Source organism: Mobula hypostoma, chromosome 9, assembly GCF_963921235.1.
Source record: "Mobula hypostoma chromosome 9, sMobHyp1.1, whole genome shotgun sequence".
Lineage (NCBI taxonomy): Eukaryota > Metazoa > Chordata > Chondrichthyes > Myliobatiformes > Myliobatidae > Mobula > Mobula hypostoma.
In genome coordinates, this window is record NC_086105.1 from 66,224,661 (window position 1) to 66,252,077 (window position 27,417).

The following is a 27,417-nucleotide window of genomic DNA, read 5'->3' on the forward strand; positions in this document are numbered from 1 at the left end:
GACCATCCATACTCACAGTATTGCATGACCTTACTGCAGATTTGATCCTTTTTCAACTCAGTGCGAATTCCATCTGTTTTACTCCGTGATGCAGGAAAGCTTTCACGTACCTGAGTTAAGTAGCGTTGGCATCTTCCACAAGTCAGAGTCTGTCCACTCACTTTTGTATGGCATCCTCAACAGGGCGTCTGGTATTGCGAACGATTTGCTGGGGACATGTTTAATGTCATAACAGTATCACACAAGCCTCATACAGAATCTTTAAAGACGCATAGGTAAATCAACCGAGTGTTGAGCTGCAGTGGCTTGTGGTCTGTTTCAAGTTGGAATTTAGTACCTTATCAACTAGCAGTTGAAGCACTTAAGCCCACAGGAGCCAGCTTCTCCTTTTTAATTTGGACTTAACACTGTTCAGTAGGAGTCAGTGCTCTTGGTGCACGTGCTACCGGTTTCCACACACCACTGCAGTACTGCATGAGCATACCACCCCTGCCCTCCCTCCAGCCAAAGGAAGAAGCATCTGTTGAGACCGTGGTTGTTTTGGTTGGATCAAAAAACACCAATGTTGGTGGAGAGATTAGCTCTGCTTTAGATTTTGAGAATGGCTTCTTCAGTCATGTATCCCAGGTCCAAACGTTTTTCAGAGAGGAAGTCAGTGATTTTATTTTTTCTGCCAAGTTTGGAATGAAATTTCCCAGCCGGTTTACTGGAGATCACTGATACATTCAGGGGTTGTTCCATGTTCTGAACTCATGCCAGTTTGCCTGAATCTGGTCGCACCTCTTCTGCAGACAATTGGTGGCCTCAGACCTTCACCTCCAACTTTACAAATTTGCATTCCTTTTCGTTCAGGGTGATTTCAGCCTGTCTGTTAATTCAAGGCAGCTTCCACTCTTGTCATGTTCCTCAGTTGAGCCTCCAAAATAATATAGTCCTTGTGACAGGTTACTCCTTCCAGTCCCTCCAGTAATTAGCTCAACCTCATCTGCAAGAGCTTGGGGCTGATGGGATGCCAAAAGGGAGTTGTTTGAAGGTATTGCGTTCATATAGTGTGATAAAGGTTGTGAACTTCAGGGACTCAGGAGCTAAATTAATCCACCAAAACCCCAAGTTTTTCATTTATTTTGGTGAAGAACTTTGCTCCACCCAGCGTACCCAATGCCTGCTCAGAGGGCAGGCTCTATTCAATTTGGTCAGATCAACACAGAACCTCACTGTGCCATCTGGCTTGGGAACAAGAATAAAGCCTGCACACCAGTCAGTAGGTTCATTCACTCTAATTACAATGTCAAATGCCTCTATTCTCTCAAGTTCAGCTTTGACTTTGTTCTTGGCAATGGAACTGGTATCCTTGCTGTGGTCAGAAAGTAGGGTGTCATTCCTGGCCTCAGTTGGGTAAGATATTCTTCTTTCAGTACCCCCAGGGCCTGTGAACAACTCCAGGTACTTCTCCTGCCACTGAACATTGTTTAGCAAATACAACCTTGCAACGTTCTGCTTCTCGAAGGCATCTGATCCCATTAGTGGTGAGAACAGTTTCTGAACAACATGGATATTCTTTTAACAGTTTCTCACTTTTACAGATGGAAGCAGTGAACAGTCCTTTCACACTGAACTTGTGTTTACCTGGCCCCATGAGCACCTCTTTGTTGGGTTTAGTACACTGCATGTTTTCTTCACCAGTTTTGTGAACAAACATTTGGGGCTGGATGTGACATCTGTCCAGGGTCCCGTCACTGCCTCAGTTTGCAATTGCACCTTAATATGCCAGCCTTCTCTATTTAAAACTAGAGCCCCAAGAAAAACACTCTGTTCGTCTGAATCATGGTTTTCTTTGACCTCCTGAAAAAGTTTTTGAGTGACACTGGCTTTTATAATGGGCAACTCTATTGCATTGGCGGCATTTCACTTATTTTGCTAGACAGATCTTTGAAATGGAACAGAGATCTGACGCACTTCCTGCAGTTGGACATTTTTCCTGCTCTCTTCTAGCTTTACCGTAGCATTGTTTTTGTGCCCAAGTTTTGCCTGTTGCTGATTAACATTCCCACTCTGGCTTACCTTATAATAGCTTTCATAAGTGTGAGTTTTGAGCGCAGCTGAAATCTTACAATTTGTTGTTTAGTAGCCTGACAATTCTGGCTCCAGTGAGCTTATCTCTCAGATTTCCATATGCACAGTTGTCTGACAGGGCATACAAGTCTATGAAGTAATTTACACTTCCATAAGGCTCCTGTTTTCTGGAGTTGTACTTTGCTCTCTCATATATCACATTTTGCTTTCCTGTAAAATATTCTTTGAAGTTGTCCAGCACTGTTTTGTACTCCTTTTTCTAAGCATCTGTCAATTCTAATCCACCTATGTTATTTGTTTTGGCACGCATGTAATCAGTGCGCTTACTTAATACTCTTCCGAAGCCTGTGAGAGATTGCTTGCAACCTTAAATCAAATTTCTGAGCCATCTCTCAAAGTCCCCTGGTTTAGAGAAATTAAGTGTCTCGGGGACCTTTATTAGGTACACAAATGTAGGTACTGCAGGTATTTGCTCCATTGTCTTGTTTGTTAATTTATTGTTTTATTTACTTGGACTACAAAAGTCTCATTTTCTCTCTGAGAATTTGACTGGCTCCTCTGCTGTGTCCGTGTCTCTGTGCACTTCCCCAGGCTACTGGCCCACAGAATATTACAATGTATCCACTTTTGGGTGTAACTTGAAAGTGACTGCCTAGCAACCCTGGCCCTTTCTCAGCTCAGCCTCATGGTGCATACAATATAGCAAACTATATTGGCCCTTTTTCATAGATACATGTGAACAAGAGCAGTCTTTCTGTAAATTCTTTCTTGTTGGGATCTCACTTGGTCTGTAGCACCAATTTATCAACAAATAAGCACTTCTGACACAATGTTATTTGTTACTGAGGGATAATGCAGAGCACACCAGGACACCAGCATGCAGGTACTCAACTGATCACAATTCTAACTCCTTTACTATAGCATTGCACTGCTTGTACAGTATGTGAAGTCCTCTCATGTGAAAGTAGCTCTGAGTGGCACAGGATCAAAACTATTAACTACCATTACAACTGCCTCGCCTCAGATTTGCCATTTCCACTCAGCTCCAAGTCTGCTCCAGCAATGGCCAAGCATTAGCTCGTTCCTCACTTTCGAGCCAGTGCCTCACACCTTGGTCAGGCCCATATATGCCACTGTATTCACCATCCTGCACTTTCAAGACATCAGTTCACACTGCAAAAATGCCAGGTCATATAGGCAGTTCAAAAGCTTAGTTATGAAAGGAAGTTGCAGGCTATTGATTACAGTGATAGATTTCCAGAAAAAGTGATTAATACAGTAGCTAGTTGTTTTGTTTGCTGTCAGCAAGTAGTCACTGTTTCACCAGCACCATCTTAAACCAAAGATTTGAAAAGATTCACACCAGAAAACCGATAACAGATTTAAAAAATAAGGTGAGTAGGGCAGAAAGGGCAGCAACAGGAAAATAAATTTATGAAAATAATATATCGCTTAAGTAGAGTAAACCTATCATTTAGGGCTCAGTGGATTTACTTGAATATTTATTGTTTCATGGTATTGTTGAAATTCATCACAAGGGTTTCATGATGTTCATCACTAATTGTTAATCCTGTTGTTGATGTGTGTTGCACTAATTGTTAAGTAGTTATCTCCTCTTACACATTTCAAATTCTCATCTTCTGCCAAAAAAAATCTTAAGTGATACAGCTCTGATGAAGGGTCACTGACGGCAACTGCTGCCTGACACGCAAATGTTTTCTGCCAATGCTCCAATACAAGCTGCCTAAGATGCCTTCCAGTAAGTCAGTAATTCCTGCCACATACTGAAGAAAATCAGGCAGAGAATTTAGTAAGTTTGGATTTATAAACAGTGAGCTTTTTTCCTTTTAGTCAGGCTTAGGAAGAGGTGGAGGGGTGAAAGACAAGAAAGAGGCTTATTAACAATTTATATAGAAACGGCAGGAAGTTGCATTGTGACTATAAAGAAAGCAGATCAATAGCAGAGGCACAACATAAAAGAAGAGCCTGTACAACAGCAATCTTGCAGCTAAACACTTAAGTAGATAACTAAATTCAGAGTTAATGAACAAGGCCATGAGACAAAGGAACAGAACTAGGCCATTCAGCCCGAGTCTGCTCAATCACTCTATTGTAGCTGATGTATTATCCCTCAAAATCCTATTCTTCTGCCTTCTCCCTGTAACCTTTGACACCCCGTCTAATCAAGAACCTATCAACCTCCACTTAAATATACCCAACGACTTGGCCTCCAATCGACTGTGACAATGAATTCCAAAGATTCATTAACTTCTGGCTAAAGAAATTCCTCATCTCTGCTCTAAATGGACATTCCTCTAATCTGAGGCTGTGGCCTCTGATCCTAGACTCACCCCCCCCCCCAACTATAGGAAACATCCTCCCCAGAAACACTATCTTGGCCTTTCAATATTCCATAGGTTTCAATGAGCTCCCCCATCATTCTTCTAAACTTGAGCTAGTATAGGCCCAGTGCCATTAAACACTCCTCACACATTAACCCCAAACAAGAGAAAATCTGTAGATGCTGGAAATCCAAGCAACACACAAAATGCTGGAGGAACTCAGTAAGCCATACAGAACCTATGGAAAAGAGTACAGTTGATGCTTTGGGCCAGCATTTTGTGTATCACACATTCTCGGAATTATCCTCATGAACACCCCCGGAACCTCTCCAATGCCAGCACATCTTTTCTTAGATAGGAGCCCAAAATTGCTCATAATATTTCCAGTGCAGTCTGACCAATGCCTTAAAACCTCAGCATTATATCCTTGTTTTTATTTTCTAGTCCACTTCATTAAATAACTGAACAGTAAGGAATGGCCAAAGGCACAGAAGTAGTCAAGCAGGTGCCACTTTGCAACTGCCACAGTGGTACATAAAGATACAGCATTTATCAAACTTTTTCCAACCTCCCTCAAAAAAAAACAAAATTAACACAGAAAGCCAAGTTTTTAAAACAACTTTAAATGACCTTTCAAATATGGCCTAGAAACAACTCAGTACCCCCGCCCCCCCCAAACCCATTGGAGCAAACAGGCAATGCTTAGGCACACCAACATCCACTGAATTATTTTAACAGAAACAAATGCCCTCCAATCCCTGTCCTCCCTAACAACAAAGAAACTGATTTTTTTTTTAAACTTGGCAGCTAATCAGACAGATAAATCCCTACTGTCATTGATTGAAGCACTACAGCAAAAGGTGTTACAAGCAGTTTCAATTATACCCTTCAATAATAAACAGGAAAAATATAGTTTGCTCTGCTTCACAGAATATCTGAATACCTTAGAAATAAATTCTGAGGGGCATCACGTGATGTCGTAGGATTGAGACGTGTAAATCTAGCTCTCCCGTAAAAAAATCAGCAAAGTACCGTTTAAACAAAGTAAAGTTAATAAATACTTTCCGAAAACTACTTACAAACTTCGTAAGACTATTTTATGACATGCCTCGTAAACCGCAACAGAAGAAGTCTGTTGTTGTGAAGGCACCACGAGATGGGAAGAAAAAACGGCCTACTGCAGCGATGGAGCCTCGGATTCAGGTTGGATCTCCTTCAGAGCAGACGCATTTTATCTCTGGCGTAGAAGAACGGGGAGCAATGGCGGCGGTAGCGGTCTCTCGGAAGAAGATGCCGGAATTGCGCATGTGCAAATCGACACAATTTAAACTACAAGAACCGAGGCCACTGCAACTGAAAGTGACTCAGAGTCAGAATTGGATATCGCAGAGAATACAGATGAAGAGGAGGAGGAAGAACTGGAAGAGACTGGAAGTAAAGGAGACGACAGAGACATAAGAGAGGCTTTATTGCAATTAACGGCTGAATTAAGAAAATTAAGAACAGAGCTTAGAGACGTGAAGATGTGCTATGATAAAGCTATGAAAAGACAGGATAAAATGGATAAGAAACTTAAGATGGAAAGAACAATGGAGCATATTAACGAGAGTGGAAAAAAGAAAATAATGTGCTTATCTGGAACACGGAAAGAAATCGACTCTTGGAGAAAGTGGACGTGTTGGAAAATTTTAGTAAACGTAATAACATTAAAATTGTTGGTCTTAAAGAAGGTATAGAGAGAGATAACCCAATAGAATTTTTTCAAAGATGGATCCCGAAAACCTTGCAAATGAAAGAGGAAGACCGATCAATTGAAATTGAGCGGGCACATAGAGCTCTAAGACCAAAACCACAAGATGACCAATATCCACGATCAATTTTAATAAAATTCTTAAGATTTCAAGACAAAGAAAGCATTCTATAGGTGGCTGCCCAAGCTGCCAAGAAGAGAAAAGGGCCACTGATGATAGAAGGGAAGAAAATTTTTTTCTACCCTGACATAAGTTATGAACTTCTGAAGAGAAGGAAGAAGTTTAATCCAGTGAAAAAAGCCCAATGGGATCACAGTTATCAATTTATATTGCGTTATCCTGCAACCTTGAAGATTTTTTTGCCTGGTGGAGAAAAAAGATTTTTTGACGATTACCGGAAAGCGGAGGAGTTTGTGCGAGATTCTTTGAATATTCACCAGATACAAGAACAAACTTAGGGGAGCGAGATGGATTGAAGATGAAGACTGGATCAAGGATTAGGCCTGTTGAATTTTTAGGCAGATGAATATATAAATATATTATTATATGGGGGGGGGAAGAAAGGTTAAAGTTTGAGGAGTATTAGCTGGGAATAATAACATTAATTTTTTTGATACAGGGGAGCTGGAAGAAACACTGACCAATCGCTACGTTATTCATGTGTGCAAGCGTGGCAATAGCCACGACCCGCACAATGGAGGGGGGTAGTGCTGTGTATCTTTTCATTCACAACATTAGTGGGGGGGTATTTTGTTCTTTCTTTTTTTGTATCTTATCTATCTTTTTTTTTTCTTTTTGCCTGGATGATTGGGAGGGAAACACATAGCAACATGGTGAAGTTCAAAGAGATTCCCCAGGGAACTATAAGAGTTGAGAAGCTAAGTAATGTTTTAGATCTTAAGAGATAAATATGTAACATTTTTAAATATTTGGAGCCCTTATTTATAGCTCCGATGATGAAGATCTTGGTTCCTTGGGGGAAAGTAACAAATATATATAAAATTTATTTTTATCCCATGGAGCATGTGCAAACCTTCCAATATTCAGGCCGTTCCTTTTTTTTCTTTTCTTTTTTAGGTAGGAGTATATATCGGGGGGGGGGGTGAGGGTAGATTTTTTTTTCTCATGTATCACTGAAAACTCAATAAAAATTATATAAAAAAAGAAATAAATTCTAAAAATGCTCAAATTTGATCATACTGAGGGTCTTTATATGAACTAGTGATAATACAGAACATAATACAACCATTCAAAGTTGAAAAAGGTCATGTGGAACTGTAGGAGCATCAACAACAAAATTCTCAGTTCTATAATTATACAGAATCAAAGATAACAAAAAAAATGCTAAAAACACTGAGGCAGAGTTAATATTTTGGGTCAGAGAGCCCTCATCAGCAATTAACATGTTGGCACATCTTCCAACAGAAAAATACACAGGGAACAATTTATATTTAAATGTACCACTTAAAGAAAACTGCATCTTAAACTGCTATGCAAGTTGAGGACGACTTACCCTGTGCACCCCATAATTTCTGGTCCATCAAATGAAAAGGGATCCGACTCATCAGGCTGTGATCTCATCTTGTATGTTTTTGTCACTACTTCATTTGTGAAATACTCATTTGGTTCAAACATAAATTCCAGGGTAAAACTCTACACAAAAAATACAGTGATATAAAGATCAAGTTCAATTAAAACAAATGTACTATTTTTATTTTTTAATTTACAATTTATGCCAAGAATCTTGCCCTGAAAATAATGCAAATGGGGAGACAGCTAATGAAATTATCATGCTTAATGCAAGGAATATTATAGAGACATCTATCCATGGTAACAGGCTCTTTAGCCCAACAAGCCTGTGCCACCCAATTACACCCAAGTGATCAATGAATCGACTAACCCACACGTCTTTGGAATGTGGGAGGAAAAGCAGAGCACCCATGCAATCAAGGGGAAAACAAACTCCTTACAGACAGCAGAATTCAACCTGGGTGGGTGGTGCTGTAAAGGCATTATGCCAACCACTATGCTACCATGTCACCTCTACACAGGCTTATTACAAGCAACATTAGGTGTCAAAGTTCTCAGGAAATTTAAGAACCCTCAAGCAACGCCCCCTGATATAACTCAAAAGTACAATATTTAATAACTCAGAGCGGTAGAAAGTGACTAAACTTACAGAATACTGTTTGACTTTGAGTACTTCAAATTAAATACAGACACTCTGGAGCAATTCCTTGAAAGCTGAATTAACTATTGTCCCAAAGGGGCACCAGCAACATTGAACTCATTGTTGAAAAAGCCTCAAGTTTATGAGGCCAATGTGGAAACCACATATTTCGATAGATGACCTCAATGTGTTTGCTGGAATGGATAGGCAAAAGACTTAAGGTAGTGTGTTCTGATAACTATTTACGCTAGGCTACTGTCAACTTCTGATGTACGAACCTAGGGCTGAGTGCTCAAAAGTCTTTCATCACTGAGCAGTCATTGGTCAGGATTCCCAAAAACAGACATACACCCAGATTTTCCATGGCTTTTGTCAGTTTAGCTGAGGGTGCAAAATGTCACATTTCCAACTTTTCCTCACAATACTAAACATGGTGAGATAGAAACATAGAAAAACTACAGCACAGTACAGGCCCTTTGGCCCACAATGCTGTGCTGAACATGTACTTTAGACATTACATAAGGTTACCCATATCCCTCTTTTTCTAAGCTCCACGTACCTATACAGGAGTCTCTTAAAAGACCCTATCCTTTCAGCCTCCACCATCGACGGCAGCCCATTCCACGCACTCACCACTCTGCATAAAAAACTTACCCCCGACATCCCCTCTGTATCTACTTCCAAGCACCTTAAAACTGTGCCCTCTTGTGATAGCCATTTCAGCCCTGGGAAAAAGCCTGACTATCCACATGATCAATGCCTCTCATCATCTTATACACCTCTATCAGATCACCTCTCATCCTCTGTCGCTCCAAGTTCACTCAACCTACTCTCATAAGGCATGCTCCCCAATCCAGGCAACATCCTTGTAAATCTCATCTGCACCCTTTCTAGTTTCCATATCCTTCCTGTACTGAGTTGACCAGAACTCAGCACAGTACTCCAAGTGGGGTCTGACCAGGGTCCTATATAGCTGTAACATTACCTTTCAGCTCTTAAAATTCAATCCCATGGTTGATGAAGGCCAATACACCATATGCCTTCTTAACCACAGTCAACCTGCACAACAGCTTTGAGTGTCTTATGGACTCAGACCTCAAGATCCTTATGATCTTCCATACTGCCAAAGAGTCTTACCATTAATACTATATTCTGCCATATTTGACCTACCAAAATAAACCACATCACATTTACCTGGGTCGAACCCCATCTGCCACACTCAGCCCAGTTCTGCATCATATCAATGTCCTGCTGTAACCTCTTACAACCCTCCACACTATCCACAACACCCCCAACCTTTGTGTCATCAGCAAATTTACTAACACATGCCTCCACATCTTCATCCAGGTCATTTATAAAAATTATGAAGAGAAGGGGTCCCAGAGCAGATCCCTGAGGCACACCACTGGTCACTGACCTCCAAGCAGAATATAACCTGTCTGCAACCACTCTGCCTTCTGTGGGCAAGCCAATTCTGGATCCACAAAACAAGGTCCTCTTGGATCCCATGCCTCCTTACTTTCTCAATAAGCCTTGTATGGGGTACCTTGTCAAATGCCTTGCTGAAATCCATATACTTTATACTTCATTGTCACCAAACAATTGATACTAGAGCATACAATCATCACAGTGATATTTGATTCTGCTCTTCGTGCTCCCTGGAGTACAAATCAATAGTAAAAATTTAAATTATAAATCATAATTAGAAAATAGAAGTTGGAGTTTTTCGAGGAGGTTACCAGGAAAGTGGATGAAGGGAAGGCAGTGGATATTGTCTACATAGACTTCAGTAAGGCCTTTGACAAGGTCCCGCATGGGAGGTTAGTTAGGAAAATTCAGTCGCTAGGTATACATGGAGAAGTGGTAAATTGGATTAGACACTGGCTCGATGGAAGAAGCCAGAGAGTGGTGGTAGAGAATTGCTTCTCTGAGTGGAGGCCTGTGACTAGTGGTGTGCCAGAGGGATCAGTGCTGGGTCCATTGTTATTTGTCATCTATATCAATGATCTGGATGATAATGTGGTAAATTGGATCAGCAAGTTTGCTGATGATACAAAGATTGGAGGTATAATAGACAGTGAGGAAGGTTTTCAGAGCCTGCAGAGGGACTTGGACCAGCTGGAAAAATGGGCTAAAAAATGGCAGATGGAGTTTAATACTGACAAGTGTGAGGTATTGCACGTTGGAAGGACGAACCAACGTAGAACATACAGGGTTACTGGTAAGGCACTGAGGAGTGCAGTGGAACAGAGGGATCTGGGAATACAGATACAAAATTCCCTAAAAGTGGCGTCACAGGTAGATAGGGTCGTAAAGAGAGCTTTTGGTACATTGGCCTTTATTAATCAAAGTATTGAGTATAAGAGCTGGAATGTTATGATGAGGTTGATTAAGGCATTGGTGAGGCCGAATCTGGAGTATTGTGTTCAGTTTTGGTCACCAAATTACAGGAAGGATATAAATAAGGTTGAAAGAGTGCAGAGAAGGTTTACAAGGATGTTGCCGGGACTTGAGAAACTCAGTTACAGAGAAAGGTTGAATAGGTTGGGACTTTATTCCCTGGAGCGTAGAAGAATGAGGGGAGATTTGATAGAGGTATATAAAATTATGATGGGTATAGACAGAGTGAATGCAAGCAGGCTTTTTCCACTGAGGCAAGGGGAGAAAAAAACCAGAGGACATGGGTTTAGGGTGAGGGGGGAAAAGTTTAAAGGGAACATTAGCGGGGGCTTCTTCACACAGAGAGTGGTGGGAATATGGAATGAGCTGCCAGACGAGCTGGTAAATGCGGGTTCTTTTTTAACAATTAAGAATAAATTGGACAGATACATGGATGGGAGGTGTATGGAGGGATATGGTCCATGTGCAGGTCAGTGGGACTAGGCAGAAAATGGTTCAGCACAGCCAAGAAGGGCCAAAAGGCCTGTTTCTGTGCTGTAGTTTCTAAAAGGGAAAGTAAGGTAGTGCAAAAAAACCGAGAGGCAGGTCCGGATATTTGGAGGGTATGGCCCAGATCCAGGTCAGGATCCATTCAGCAGTCTTTATCACAGTTGGAAAGCTGTTCCCAAATCTGGCCGTAAGAGTCTTCAAGCTCCTGAGCCTTCTCCCGGAGGGAAGAGGGACGAAAAGTGTGTTGGCTGGGTGGGTCGTGCCCTTGATTATCCTGGCAGCACTGCTCCGACAGCTTGCGGTGTAAACTGAGTCTAAGGATGGAAGATTCTTCACTGATGCTGCCTGGCCTGTTCAGTGTATCCAACATTTTCCATTATTTCAGTGCTTTCACACTACATCTACTGCTCTACCTTCATCAACGTGTTTAGTCACATCCTCCAAAAAAAAATTCAATCAGGCTCGTAAGGCAGGACCTGCCTTTGACAAAGCCACACTGACTATTCCCAATCATATTATGCCTCTCCAAATGTTCATAAATCCTGCCTCTCAGGATCTTCTCCATCAACTTACCAACCACTGAAGTAAGACTCACTGGTCTATAATTTCCGGGACTATCTCTACTAGCTGAACAAGGGAACAACATCCGCAACCCTCCAATCCTCCGGAACCTCCCCCGTCCCCACTGATGATATTTACTCGATGAGTATGCCTCAGCTGTCACAAGACGATCTGGGTATTCCCTAACCGAAAACCTTGGATGAATTATGAGGCCAAGTCCCTTTTAATGGCTAGAGCTGCGGTTTTTAGGTCCAGGGATACCAGTCGCTACACGGAATCCAGGCGTGAACTCTGGAAAGCCATTATTGCCTCTTGGCGCCAAGTTGGAAACCCAGGCTAACCAAAGGAATGCCAGTAGACTATGGCAGGGTCTATATGAGATCACTGGGTGCAAAGAAAAGGCTGAGAAAATATCAATAACTGTGGCACTTCTCTTCCTGACAAACTTAGCGTATTCTATGCAAGATTAGAACAGAAGAGGAGCATCCCGCTCCCTTCGGATGAAACGGACGTGGTGGCATCAAGATTCATCGTCACCGAGGAGGACGTCAGAAAGGCCTTCCTGAAGATAAATCCAAGGAAGGCAACGGGCCCAGATGGGGGCCCAGATGGCGTCCCAGGACAGGTTCTCCGGGCCTGTGCAAGCGAACTAGCTGAAGTGTTTGCTGACGTCTTCAACTGCTACTTGCTTCAGTCTAAGATCCCTTCGTGTTTTAAGAAGGCAACGAAAATCCCAGTGCCAAAGAAGAGCAAGGTGGCATGCCTGAATGACTATCGACCTGTGGCTCTGACTTCAACTACTATGAAGTGCTTCGAGCGATTATTTATGGCACACATCAACCACAGCCTACCGGTCAACCTCAACGATTTGCAATTCGCCTACCAGAGCAACAGGTTGACGGCAGATGCCATCTCCCTGGCCCTACATTCCTCCTTAGAACACCTGGAGAATAAAGACGTATACGTAAGGCATTGACTACAGCTCTGCCTTTAATACCATCATTCCAAATAGACTGATTCCTAAACTCCGGAACCTGGGCCTTAGTGCTCAGATCTGCAGCTGGATCTTCAACCTCCTCGTCTCCTCTACAATCACTCTGAGCACTGGTGCCCCACAAGGCTGTGTACTCAGCCCCCTGCTGTTCTCACTGTACACCCATGATTGTGTAGCCAAGTTTCCATCAAACTCAATATATAAGTTTGCTGATGACACAACAGTTGTAGGCCGTATCTCGGGTAATGATGAGTTTGAGTAAAGAGAGGAAATTAAGAACCTTTCATGGCGCAAAGACAATAACCTATCCCTCAATGTCAGCAAGACGAAGGAATTAGTTGTTGACTTCAGAAGGAGTAGCGGACCACACGACCCAATTTACATCGGTGGTGCGCAAGTGGAAAAGGTCAAAAGCTTTAAGTTCCTCGGGGTCAGTATCACAAATGACCTGACTTGGTCCAACCAAGCAGAGTTCACTGCCAAGAAGGCCCACCAGCACCTTTACTTCCTGAAAAAACTAAAGAAATTTGGCCTGTCCCCTAAAACCCTCACTAATTTTTATAGATGCACAGTAGAAAGCATTCTTCTAGGGTGCACCACAACCTGGTATGGAAATTGTCCTGTCCAAGACTGGAAGAAGCTGCAGAAGATCGTGAACACAGCGCAGCACATCATACAAACCAATTTTCCATCAGTGGACTCAGTTTACACCACACACTGTCGGAGCAGTGCTGCCAGGATAATCAAGGACATGACCCACCTGGCCAACACACTTTTCGTCCCTCTTCCCTCCGGGAGAAGGTTCAGGAGCTTGAAGACTCATACGGCCAGATTTGGGAACAGCTTCTTTCCAACTGTGATAAGACTGCTGAACGAATCCTGACCCGGATCTGGGCCGTACCCTCCAAATATCCGAATCTGCCTCTCGGTTTTTTTGCACTACCTTACTTCCCATTTTTCTATTTTCTATTTATGATTTAAATTTTTAATATTTACTAATTTAAACTATTTTTAATATTTAATATTTGTAATCCAGGGAGTGTGAAGCGCAGAATCAAATATCGCTGTGATGATTGTACGTTCTAGTACCAATTGTTTGGCGACAATAAAGTATAAAGTATGATACAAAGATCATTGCCAGAGGCACAGCAATCTCCTTCCTCACCTCCCACGGTAGCCTGGGGTACATCTCATCCAGTCCCAGAGACTTATCCAATTTGATGCTTTCCAAAAGCCCCAGCACATCCTCTTTCTTAATATCTATATGCTCAAGCTTTTCAGTCTGCTGCAAGTCACCCCTACAATTGTCAAAATCATTTTCTGTAGTGAATACTAAAGCAAAGTATTCAATAAGTATCTCTGCTATCTCCTCTGGTTCCATACACACTTATGCACTGTCACACCTGATTGGTCCTATTCTTTCTCATCTTATCCTCTTGCTCTTCACATACTTGTAGAATGCCTTGGGGTTCTCCTTAATCCTGTCTGCCAAGTGCTTCTCATGGCCCCTTCTGGCTCTCCTAATTTCATTCTTAAGCTCCTTCCTGCTTGCCTCATAATCTTCTAGATCTCTATCATTAGCTGGTTTTTTGAACCTTTTGTAGGCTGTTCTTTTCTTCTTGACTAGATTTACAACAGTCTTTGTACACCACAGTTCCTGTACCCCACCATCCTTTCCATCTCATTGGAACGTACCTATGCAAAACATCACGCAAATATCCCTAGTACTTGCCACATTTCTGCCATACATTTCCCTGAGAACATCTGTTCCAATTTATGCTTCCAAGTTCGTGCCTGATAGCTTCATATTTCCCCTTACTCCAATTAAACTCTTTCCTAACTTGTCTGTTCCCATCCCTCTCCAATATGCTCTCCCACCGAGAGACCCGACACCTGACCAGGTTCACTTCTCATTACCGGATCAAGTACAGCCTCTCCTCTTGTAGGCTTGACTACATATTGTGTCAGGAAACCTTCCTGAACACACCTAACAAACTCCACCCCATCTAAACCCCTTGCTCACAGGGAGCTGCCAATCAATATTTGGGAAATTAAAATCTCCCACCGCCACAACCCTGTTATTATTACACCTTCCCAGAAGGTCTCCCCATCTGCTCCTCGATGTCCCTTGGATGGTCTATAAAAATAAACACCTAATAGAGTTATTGACCCCTTCCTGTTTCTAACTTCCTCCCAGAGACTCAGAAGACAATCCCTCCATGATTTCCTCCTTTTCTGCAGCCTCTGATCAGCAGTGCCATGCCCCCACCTCGTTTCCCTCCCTCCCTGTCCTTTTCTGAAACATCTAAAGCTTGACACTCTAAGTAACCATTCCTGCCCCCGAGTCATCCAAGTCTCTGTAATGGCTTCAACATCGGAGATCCACGCTTTAAGCTCATTTGCTTTGTTCATGATGCTTCTTGCATTAAAAGAGACATCTCAAACCATCGGTCTGAGGGTATCCCTTCTCTATTACCTGCCTGTCTTCCCTCTCGCACTGTCTTCAAGCTTTCTCTATGTGAGCCAACTACCCCTTCCTCTGTCTCTTCAGTTTGGTTCTCACCCCCCAGCAATTCCAGTTTAAGCTCTCCCCAATAGCCTTAGCAAACTTCGCTGCCAGGATATTGGTCCCCCTCGGATTCAAGTGCAACCTGTCCTTTTTGTACAGGTCATGCCTGCCCCAAAAGAGGTCCCAATGAGTCAGAATCCCTGCCCCAGCTCCAATCCCTCAGCCACACATTTATCCTCCACCTCATTATTCCTAAACTGTAGCGTGGCACAGGCAGTAATCTCGAGATGACTACCTTTGAGGTCCTACTTCTCAACTTCCTTCCCAGCTCCCTGTAGTGTTTTCAGGATCTCCTCCCTTGTCCTACCTATATCGTTAGCGGTTCACCTTCCCAGTTCAGGATATCGTGAGAAGAGGATGGAGAGAGGTTTCAAGAGGAGATGGATAAGCCGAACAGAAACGGCAGATGGAAAACAAGGACGAAACGTGCTGTCATTCATTTTGATAAATGTGCTTGCTCTTGCAGAAACATGGCTCTAGCACAACATCCCATTCACCATCAATCTACAAGCCATGACACTCAAGTATTTTTTGGGACTGTTTTTCTGCTATCGTAACTACAAACCCCATTTCCAAAAAGTTGGGATATTTTCCAAAATGCAATAAAAACAAAAATCTGTGATATGTTAATTCACGTGAACCTTTATTTAACCAACAAAAGTACAAAGAAAAGATTTTCAATAGTTTTACTGACCAACTTAATTGTATTTTGTAAATATACACAAATTTAGAATTTGATGGCTGCAACACTCTCAACAAAAGTTGGGACAGAGTTAGAATAAGATTGAAAAGTGCACAGAATATTCAAGTAACACCGGTTTGGAAGACTCCACATTAAGCAGGCTAATTGGTAGCAGGTGAGGTATCATGACTGGATATAAAAGTAGCGTCCATCAAAAGCTCAGTCTTTGCAAGCAAGGATGGGTCGTGGCTCACCCGTTTGTGCCAAAATTCGTGAGAGAATTGTTAGTCAGTTCAAAAGGAACATTTCTCAACACAAGATTGCAGAGAATTTAGGTCTTTCAACATCTACACTACATAATATTGTGAAAAGATTCAGAGAATTCAGAGACATCTCAGTGCATAAAGGGCAAGGTCGGAAACCACTGTTGAATGCGCGAAACCTTCGAGCCCTCAGGTGGCACTGCCTAAGAAACCGTCATGCTACTGTGACAATTATAGCCACCTGGGCTCGGGAGTACTTCGGAAAACCAGTGTCACTCAACACAGTCCATTGCTGCATCCAGAAATGCAGCTTGAAACTGTATTATGCAAGGAGGAAGCCATACATCAACTCTATGCAGAAACGCCGGCGAGTTCTCTGGGCCCGAGCTCATCGCAGATGGACCAAAAGACTGTGGAACCGTGTGCTGTGGTCAGGTGAGTCCACATTTCAGCTAGTTTTCCAAAAAAACAGGCGTCGAGTTCTCCGTGCCAAAGATGAAAATGACCATCCAGATTGTTGTCAGCGAAAGGTGCAAAAGCCAGCATCTGTGATGGTTTGGGGGTGCATCAGTGCCCACGGCATGGGTGAGTTGTATGTATGTGAAGGTACCATTGACTCTGAGGCGTATATTAGGATCTTAGAGAGACATGTGTTGCCATCAAGGCGACGTCTCTTCCCGGGACGTCCATGCTTATTTCAGCAGGACAATGCCAGACCACATTCTGCACGGGCTACAACAGCGTGGCTTTGTAGACACAGAGTGCGTGTGCTTGACTGGCCTGCTGCCAGTCCAGATCTAGCTCCTATTGAAAATGTATGGCGCATCATGAAGAGGAGAATCAGACAACGGAGACCACGGACTGTTGAGCAGCTGAAGTCTTATATCAAGCAAGAATGGACAAAATTTCCAATTGCAAATCTACTACAATTAGTATCCTCAGTTCCAAAACAATTAAAAAGTGTTATTAAAAGGAAAGGTGACGTAACACAATGGTAAACATGCCTCTGTCCCAACTTTTGTTGAGTGTGTTGCAGCCACCAAATTCTAAATTTGTGTATGTTCACAAAATACAATTAACTTGGTCAATAAAACTATTGAAAATCTTTTCTTTGTATTTTTGTCAGTTAAATAAAGGTTCATGTGAATTAACATATCACAGAGTTTTGTTTTTATTGCATCTTGGAAAATATCCCAACTTTTCTGGAAATGGGGTTTGTATATGTGCTATGTGGCTATTGGCACTGTGCGTTTGCACTTTAGCCCCAAAGTATCTGTTTTGTTGGCTAGATTCATGTGTATGGTGGAAACGACAACTAAACTTGAAAATCAATAAGATGAAGGCGTGGGAATTGTTGATGTTCAAAAGAATCTGAATATGCTTGTACACAAACCACTGCAGGATAACCTGAAGTGCAACAAGTTATCAGGTGAGCAAACAGCATGTTAGGCTTGAGGTTTGAATACAGTCTTGCATTGTGTATGGTCTTGGTTTTACTATTCAAGGAAAAATGTTCTGACATAGCAAAGTGTCACTAAACTGGGGTTTCTGTATGAGTAAAGATTCAGTAGACCATGGCTGTATGCCACGGAATTCAAAGAGATAAGACCTTGATGAAGCTTAAATAATTGTGATCTATTCTATAGCACCAAGGCCACAGCTTGAAAACTAATAGGCTGTTTGGGATTTGAATTCTTCATTCAGAAGGGGAGTGATGCATCACAATTATCTGCCTTAGACAACTAATGGAAGCTCAACAGTGCGCGTTCAAAAAAGATTTTCTAGTCAACGAAAAAGGAAACTGTGCCAAAGTGAAGATTGTGAAGACTGGTGGACCAGGCTCAAAGCACCAGATGGGTTTCTCCTGCTTCTATGTCCATAAACCCTTAGATCAGTGCTGATATACAAAAGCAAATACAATGAGCCATAACTAGCCATAGAGATAATGCTGCAGTGATTAGTGCAATCTCAGTGAAAGCTGACCAAGTCAACAGACAGATTGCCACTTTAGACATCAGTTATGTATGGATAAAAGATGGTGTTGCTGTCCCTTGGTAGCTCCCACTTGAGCTGTTGCAGCATAGCAACTACTTGTGAAAGGAACAGCAATTAGATTACCAGACTGGTAACACCAAGGGGTCTATTTATGATCCAGAGTTCAAATCCCACAATGCAGTTTCTATTCAGTTAATAACTGGAGATTTTAAAATCACAGCTATTCTCAGTAACACTGACCATGAAGCCATTGGATTGTTGAGAGAAATCCTGTTTTCTTCAACATCCAAAGACAAGAGGGGCAATTTGTAGTTGTCAATCAAAATAGCAACCCTCTTGTATTGTGAATAAGCCAGAGCACAAAGGTGAAACTCAGCGTCACAGAGAGAATCTGCAAATTCTATGTTGACAGCACCAAATGTTAAGTTTGAACCCAGGTTCGCTGAAACTGAGATAACAGCACTACGTAATCTCGCTAGGTGATTCCTTGGGGTCAAAGAGGACTCGAATCCAAGCTGAAAAATATCTCCACAGTCCTCACTTGGACAATGAGAAACCAGCAGGACCCATGATCAAGGGTGTTAGAATGAAGTATTTTACATTCATCTCCAACACAAAAAAAGACAGTTGGATAGATAAGATAGAGGCAGGAAAGTTCTTTTCATTGGTAAATGAGGCTAGAACTACGGGGCATAGCCTGAAGATTCAGGGGAGTAGATTTAGGACAGATGAGAAGGAAATGTCTCCCACCCCTTCACCAAGGCATAATGAACCTGTGGAATTCTTGGTCCAAGGAAGCAGTAGAGGCTACTTCATTATACTCAAGATGCATTTCGGTAGATTTTTGCATAATAGGGGAATTAAATTTTATGGGGGGGGGGGAGGAGGGAGGCAGGTAGGTGGAGCTGACTGTGACCAGATCAGCCATGATCTTATTGAATAGAGATCAGACTCAACAGGCCAGATGGCCAGCTCCCATTTCTTATGATTATGACAACATTTTCAAGAACTTTCCCCCACTTCTTCCATGTCAAATCACTTTTCCAGGAGGCTCATATCCTTTTCAAATCTGGCAGTGGAAATGAAGATCATTTGGCCTCCTACTAGAACTCTGAACAATTAATCTCCACAGAATGGAATTCCCCTTTGACCTCAGCTATTGCTTGCAAGTTGGAGAAATATGATCCAACACCTGCAGCCAAATGGTCCCAGATACAGGGTCATGAGGCAGAGAAGTTACTGAGACAGACTAGCTCATTTTTTTTTAAATGGTAAAATTCATGCAATAAAGATAACAATCCTTTTGGCTTGTGCCTCTAGTACACACAGTGAAATGCTTTGGTAGAAGGTCAGATTGTCACTTCTTGATCAGGGGAGCACCTGAATTGCTGAGCTATAATAGCTTTGCAAAATTAAGGCCTGTTATTGGGATTAACTTAGAAGATTAATTTCACTCAATGTGGAGCTACACAACAGATCAAAGTCCAATACCAACTAGATTCTGCTTACTTATTGAGTATGAATGAATGAAAAACATGCAGCCTTGCATCTTGCAGCACCTTTCAGAATCTCAGGGTACACTAAAGTGCCTTACAGACAAAGACAAATGACAGTATCATTCAGATTAGCAAGCAGTTAGGGCTCTTCAAGACCATCCAAGAAAACAATTTAAAAATATTCTAAGCAGCTTACCATTGGTTGTCCAGGATCTGAAAATTTGACCTTCAAATCTCTTAAATGCTTTAAAATAGGTTCATCGTGTTCCTGAAGATAGACATTTCAAATTTACATGTATTGCATTTGATTTAGCAGTGGTCTCCATACCTGCCAGAGTCTGGCCCCATATCACAGTTACCCTTATAATATCAAAGCTTAACAAATCCCAGCAACAATATCCAATAAAAAATACAAAAGATAAATAGCACACACACTTTTAACTTACCCAAGAAACCACAAACCTACATGACCATTATTGGGTCAACCATATTATCGATTCAAGCATCAAGCAGGCAAGTTAATTGTATTAAACAATGTCAGAATTTGCTGCCCTCTGCTGGAATCTTAATGCCCATTGCAAATGACCTCAGATGAACCATTTTACTTGAAAAATGATACCCAAACAAAATCCATTAATTCCAATGGGCTTTATAGAATAAATTACCAAAGGGAAACTTGTATTTTAATAATTGCACTATAGTGAATTTGATGCTCCATTTTGGTACAGAGTGCAGTTGTCAAGGGATCTTGTTCTGAGTATACATTGTGTACTTTAATCCATATTATTTCATTATCCATTTAAACAACCCTACCTGTACCATGTCACTGAGCAAATCCACATTCTTGAAGACAGTTAACCAAAATTCTGGAATTCCCTTTGGCGCATCCTTTTCCTCATCTTTCTTTTCTTCCTCCACCTTCACCTTTTCTTTCATTTCATCCTGTCATGAATCAAAACAGTAGAACTATAGATATTATCCAGAGAGGGGGCTTTTAAGGGCATCATGTACAAAATACAAGTGGAGGTAGAAAACTAGAAATGTTCAATGAAAAGCAATTCTTGATAACTGTTAACTTCAAATCAGGCTGAAAGAATTAGATAACCAAATGTTTTGAGATACAGGCAAAAAAAAGGCAGGAATATGGAATTTAATCAGACTACCAAAATCATTGAATAGTGGTAAAGTTTAAAGGTCAAAATGACATATTGGACAAGTATTACTATGTCAGATGGAGCTAACTATCTGCTGGAGCGTTTGGCTCAATTCGAGAAATTTATGAGAAAACTAATTAGCCAAATGAATAAATCCACATGATCAAGAAAATAGGCAAATAATAGAATGAAGGGGTGAAAAGAAATAGATGAATAAAAACTAAGGACTACTTATTTTAATTAAAAAATGCTGGATATTTCCCCAAAAGCCTGATAAGGTCTTTAAATACACAAGGATTAGTACCGAGATGGAAAACTGGGATTGTCGTTTGAAATTGTTTAAAGTCTTACAAGAATCCTATGGTGGAAAAACTATTAAAATACCAAAAGATTCATCCAGCTGGTGGTACAAGGTGCTCTTCCACACTAAAGTCACTGAAACAATCTAAATGACATTATGTAATTATTACGTTATTTAAAACAAGGTGTTGCAAAAAGTACCAAGTTTAGATATCACACTATCTAGCTTACATTATAGATAACAAGTGCTACACAGGTTAAATTCTAATAAATCATGTCACCTGCACAAATACAGCTTACAAAATCTAGAATATTTACTGATAATTCCTCTTCTTCATCTCCTTGCCACTTGCACTCCTCCTCTGTCGGCTCAAGGATGGCATTGATAATATCACTCCTCTAAGGAATGAACAAGAGATTCATTAGTTAATGGGAATTCTTAACCCAGATCTTTTACTCTCCAAGTAACTTATGCAGCTACATGATTAAGACAATATAAAAGGCAATAAATGGCAAAGTGCATCTTTTGAACAGTTATTATGGCAGTGCAAGGAAGTTTTCCAGAATTAGTTATACATTGTTCAATGCTGTACTAACCGCAAATCTATTCGAGCAAGAGGACTTAAAAATCTTACAGCAAAGGCCATCAACAGAAATTGTTTTCACAAAATGCCCAGAAATTAAAAGTACACTGGTCTTGTTCCAAATAATGGACTCAAAAAATCTGTGAGTTGAGCTACTTTCTACCTAATGGTAGCTAACCACTCGTTTTCAAAATTGTAAAATGCTTTGTGTGTATATGTGTGTGTATAATATTTATACACATATACACACACACACAAAGACCAATACAGTCACAGAGCACAACGGCACAAAAACAAGCCCTTTGGCCTACCTGGTCAATGCCAAACTGCCCAGTTCCATCAACCTGTACATGGATCACAGCCCTCCATAGCCCTTCCATCCATGTCCTTATCCAATCCTCTCTTAAATGTTGAAATCAAACCCACACCCACCACTTCCACTGGCAGCTCATTCCACCCTCTTAAATAAAGAAGCTTGCCCTCAGGTTCCCCTCAAATATTTCAGATTTCACCCTTAGCCTAAAGATCTCTGGTTCTAGTCTCATCCAACCTCAGTGGAAAAAGCGTGTTTGTATTTTCCCGAACAAGAGATGCTGGAAATCTAAGCAACACACACAAAATGCTGGAGGAGCTCAGCAGGCCAGGCAGCATCTATGGAAAAAGTACAGTCGACGTTTTAGGCCAAGCCCTTCAGCAGGACTGGAGAAAGAAAGATGACGAGTAGATTTAAAAGCTGGGGGATGGGAGAGAGAAACACAGGGTGATACGTAAAACTGGGGGAGATGAAGTGAGGAGCTGGCAAGTTGATTGCTGAAAGAGATACAGGGCTGGAGAAAGGGAAATGGGGTTGGCAAATGGTGAAGGAGGGTCGATTACCAGATGTTCAAGAAATCGATGTTCATGCCATCAGGTTGGAGGCTACCCTGACAGTGTTCCTCAAACCTGAGTGTGGCCTCATTGCGACAGTAGAGGCAGCCATGGATCAACATGTCAGAATGGGAATGAGAAGTGGAATTAAAATGGGCAGCCACTGGGAAATCCCAGTTTTTCTGGCAGATGGAGTGTAGGAATCTTCCCTATCTATATCCTCAATTTTGCATATCTAATGCATTGTGAAACTGCAGACAGTTTGAACACAATTATTTAAAAAGCATCTCATCTGCTAATCAGGTTGTACAAGACCAAGTAGATTGGAATTGTCAAAAAAATCCAAGTGCAAAATATCAGGGGAGATTTACAATTCCTATTCAATAACAAATGATCCAGTGATCCACGCCTCAGGTGGAAACCTGTTAGGAAGTATGCAGCACTTAAGAGTATGGTGTGGAGATGTACAGATCAAATTTGAAAATGCTATTGTATTGCTGTTCGAATGTTATTGTTCTGAATTCAAGACAGAAAATAGACTTTTCAAATCCAAGCTCAGGTGCATGACCAACGAACCATCTCACCTGATCAAAAAGCGGTTGATAGAGAGCAGCATACTTTCTTTGCAATTCATGGACTTCTTCATAGAACTTGGCTTCTATATGTGCGCACTTCACCTGAAGGTTCTTCAAAGCATTTACACGCTTCTTCACAATTTTGGGCAAGCTAAATACCAGAATAAGATCAATTAGAACTTACTTGCTCCTAGAATACAGCCAAAGACCCAACACTATTTACATTGTGGACCTCAGGAAGGTGCAGGCTGAACCTCACTGAACGTAAAAGCCTCCTCCATGGAGGGAAGCACCAAGTTTCTCAGTGTGCACATAATAGATAATCTCACCTGGTCCCTCAACACCACAAAGGATTGCAAGGATTGCTGAGAGGATCATTGGGGTCTCTCTTCCACCCACAGATATTCATCAGAGGTGCTGCATACATAGCACTGTCAGAGATCCCTCACATCCATCCTATAATCTCACTGACCCCTACCATCAGACTGGAGGTACCATAGCATTAGGACAAGAACTGTTCAGAAGAGAAATAGCTTCCTCCAAGCTATAAGGCTACTGAACTCACTTCACCACACAGATCCAATCACATATGAAGTGCCAGTAACATTATACTGTTTACTTTTTAAACTTGTGTCATAAGTTAATTTATTTGTGGTAATATTACTTGGGCAGGTGAGTTATATGTTCTGTGTTATGCATCTTGGTGCAGAGGAACATTGTTTCATTTGGCAATATACTTGTGTATGGTTGAATGACAAACTGAACTTGAAGATTATTATTTTTGTTGTGACATTGCTTCATTTATGTATTTTAGTTTGAATACTGAAGGTCAGCAAAACATCAAAAACAGTTAAGTTACTCACTTGCTTACTATAACCTGCAGGTTATTGCCCTTCAAATGCCTATCCATTTCTCTTTAGAAAGCCCATACCAACAATATCCACTACCCACAAAGACCAGATCATAAGCCATCTCTGCAGTAACAGTATTCTCTAATTGCTACATCTTTTGCCTCTTATGAACAGCTTCTCCATCAGTCTTATGCTTTATCAAATCCCCTCTCAAATTGTTTGCTTCAATAAGAACAAACTGTCTTCAAGTTCCTCATCCTAGTAATCCTAATTCTAGTACACTTATAACGGTGTGGTGACTATAACCAATCTCAATACTCTAGTACAGCTTAACCAGCAATTGTAAAAGGTTGTAATAACGTGTATGTTTTTATTTTTTGTTTATGAATCCCAGGATCTTATTTGCATCACAAACTATACCCACATGGTTAGATTTATGCACATGTCCCTATTACAAAGTTTCCTTTGGAATTACTGTATATCCAACCTAAAACGCTTCTTTGATCTTTCTGTCCAGAATTCACCACTCATTTTCTCTGCATCAATGAACCACAAACCAGCCAACACAAATGCCAATTCCATTATTACACACCCTCATGCAATCTATTACTATCTCATTACCCATCTCCCCCACCAACTTCACTGTTTAGCACACCATGAGATTTGGGAAACTGCAATCCATGCTGCCTTCCAAGTCAGGAATATACCTCCACAAATAAGTTCCAGGCACAAACGAACACCATTTCTCAACTTGACTGCTGGTTACTTTTACCAAAATTCAAACCAACAAATGCTAATTTTGGAGTTGGCCCATTTTACTTGACAACCCAAAAGAAGGAAGTTTCACTTAGAATGCTCAAATCAAGATGAGTCAGTATTTTAAAAACTCTCCAAATGTACAGCCATTTCCAGTAGTTCTCTATTCCAATTAGATCCTCAGTTGAGGAAGCTGAGATTCTGGGTCCAGCTATGCATCATTGCAAAGCATTTCCCATTTGGCAACTTGACTCTTAAGAACACAATGCTGGCCGAACGTGTCATAAAGTTAATTTCCAATATTAATACTGATTCAATGCACCTGTCACACAGAGCACACACACACACACACACACACACACACACACTTAGTGGCCATTTTATTAGGTACACCTACTAGGTAATGCAAATATCTAATCAGGCAAACATGGTAGCAAATTAATGCATAAAATCATGCAGACATGGCCAAGAAATGTGATCTAGGTGACTGACTGTGGAATGATTGTTGGTGCCAGATGAAGTGGTTTCAGAATCTCAGAAACTGAGCTGGGATTTTCATGCACAACAGTGTCTATGTTTACAGAAAATGGTGCGAAAAACAATAAATCCAGTGAGCAGCAGTTCTCTAGGCAAAAATGTTTTAACGACAGAAGTCAGAAGAGAACAGCAACTCAAATAACCACATTACTCAGGAAACTCGAATAACCACGTGTTACAACAGTGCGTGCAAACAGCATCTCTAAATACACAACACGTGGAACTTTCAAGTTCAGGCTGCAGGAGCAGACTAGTTTCCACTACTATGGCCACTTTATTAGCTACACTCCTGACATGTAACAGCTAACAGTGACACAATAATCTTTACCTTTCTATGTAACCAGATGGGTTTCCAACAAGTCCGTCAAGTCGCTCCTGCAGTGCTGCCAAAATCCGTGGATTCTGCATCATCTGAACTGTAAGTTGTCGAGCTGCTTATGTAGTGGGTGGAAATCGCACAACTCATTATGACAAGTAGTGGATTGCCATACAACAGTTTTTATACAAAGATTACAGTAATTACTTAAGTTACAGGAAGGGAAAACTTCAAAAGTTGCAGCTACAGCTATCAACATTCCTGAAAAGAAAGTATAAATCTTAACACTGAGAAAAGCCGCATCCATCATCAGCGATCCCCACCACCCAGGTCATGCTCGCTTCTCACTAATGCCATCAGGTGGAAGGTACAAGAGCCTCAGGACTTGCACCACCAGGTTCAGGAAGTTACTACCCCTTCAGCCATTAGGCTCTTGAACAAAAGGGGATAGATACACTCATTTAGGACGGTTATATTGTTACTTCATGCTTGTTATTTATTGCTATTTATTTATACTTGCTTTTGCAGTTTGTTTGCAGTACCTAATGTTTAGTTCCTGTCCTATAGATTTGCACAGAAAAAGAATCTCAAGGTTGTATGTGGTGACATGTACTCTGATAATGAATTTTACTTTGAACTTCCATGCAGTATCTATTGCTTTTATTGACACTCTACTCAATTTACTTTTAAAAGGCAAGATTTGAAACTTCAGCTCCAGCAAGAGGGAAAAACTTCAATGCCTCAACCATGAAAGTGGACCTAATAGGTTTTTTTGTGGGGGGGGGGGCAACAGGATGGATATCTTTCGGGGAGCAGGAATGGATGACACAAAGCAGTTGTGGCAGCAGGCAGAATACTGATAATTATCAGTGAAAGGCAAGATTTGATGCCAAACCAAAAAGGTGAAAGGTGAACTGAGATTTGGAGAAGATTCAAACAATACCAGTGGTAACAATTGAACCGGGTACACAAACCCATTTCCTTTTACTCTCCTGAGGTGTTAACAGATGATTTTCAAATGTGCAGATTTTCATAAATTTTACCAACTACTTTTGATCTCTTGCTATTTTTGTATCTACTGATCACCAACATGTTTATTGGATTAACGACCATTAAGCACGCTACTTCTCTTTAACTAATTCTCATTACCCTACCAGTTAACACTCACTCCTTTCATCAAAACAGCACTATTAGAGTAACAAAAGTTGTCTGTATTCATATTAATTATAATTACTGATCTATTTCTAAAGCTCAGTGAATTCAAGATGTAAAGTTGTGCAAAAAATACCTTTGTTATCTTCAGATGCTTCTTCTTCCTCAATATCTTCCACATCCTCCATATCTTCTTTCTGATCACTTTCAGTCTGCTCTTTGCTAAAATAGATTTTCAAACAAGACATTTCAACAACAATAACTTTGTAATCACAAAGAATGTATTAGGATAAATGCCTTCAACTTTAAAAGCTGACCTACAGCTACAAATTAGTAATACTTTCTAAAATCCAATTAAAAAATAATACTTAAAATCCATTCTGACAAGAAGTGAACTAGGAACCACAAACACGAGAAAGTCTGCAGATGCTGGAAACCCAAAGCAACACATACAAAATGTCAGAGGGACTCAGCAGGTCAGGCAGCATCTATGAAAATGGATAAACAGTCAATGTTTTGGTGTGAGGCCCTTCTTCAAGG

General features: G+C 41.1%; 1 protein-coding gene across 6 annotated transcripts in view; it reads right to left on the reverse strand.

Annotated features, from left to right (window-relative positions):
- The window catches only part of nap1l1 (nucleosome assembly protein 1-like 1), a 77,430-nt gene that overhangs the window by 30,698 nt on the left and 19,315 nt on the right, over positions 1-27,417 (reverse strand). For 3 of the 6 annotated variants that reach the window (XM_063058436.1, XM_063058441.1, XM_063058440.1), the window contains exons 3-9: positions 27,014-27,099; positions 25,738-25,843; positions 23,275-23,416; positions 21,540-21,638; positions 20,599-20,727; positions 19,982-20,053; positions 7,680-7,819 (exon numbers count right to left, since the gene is read on the reverse strand). In XM_063058436.1, the coding sequence (XP_062914506.1) occupies positions 7,680-7,819; positions 19,982-20,053; positions 20,599-20,727; positions 21,540-21,638; positions 23,275-23,416; positions 25,738-25,843; positions 27,014-27,099 (774 nt within the window). The remainder of the gene's footprint in view (positions 1-7,679; positions 7,820-19,981; positions 20,054-20,598; positions 20,728-21,539; positions 21,639-23,274; positions 23,417-25,737; positions 25,844-27,013; positions 27,100-27,417) is intronic. The other 3 variants (XM_063058439.1, XM_063058437.1, XM_063058438.1) reach the window with 3 other exon arrangements.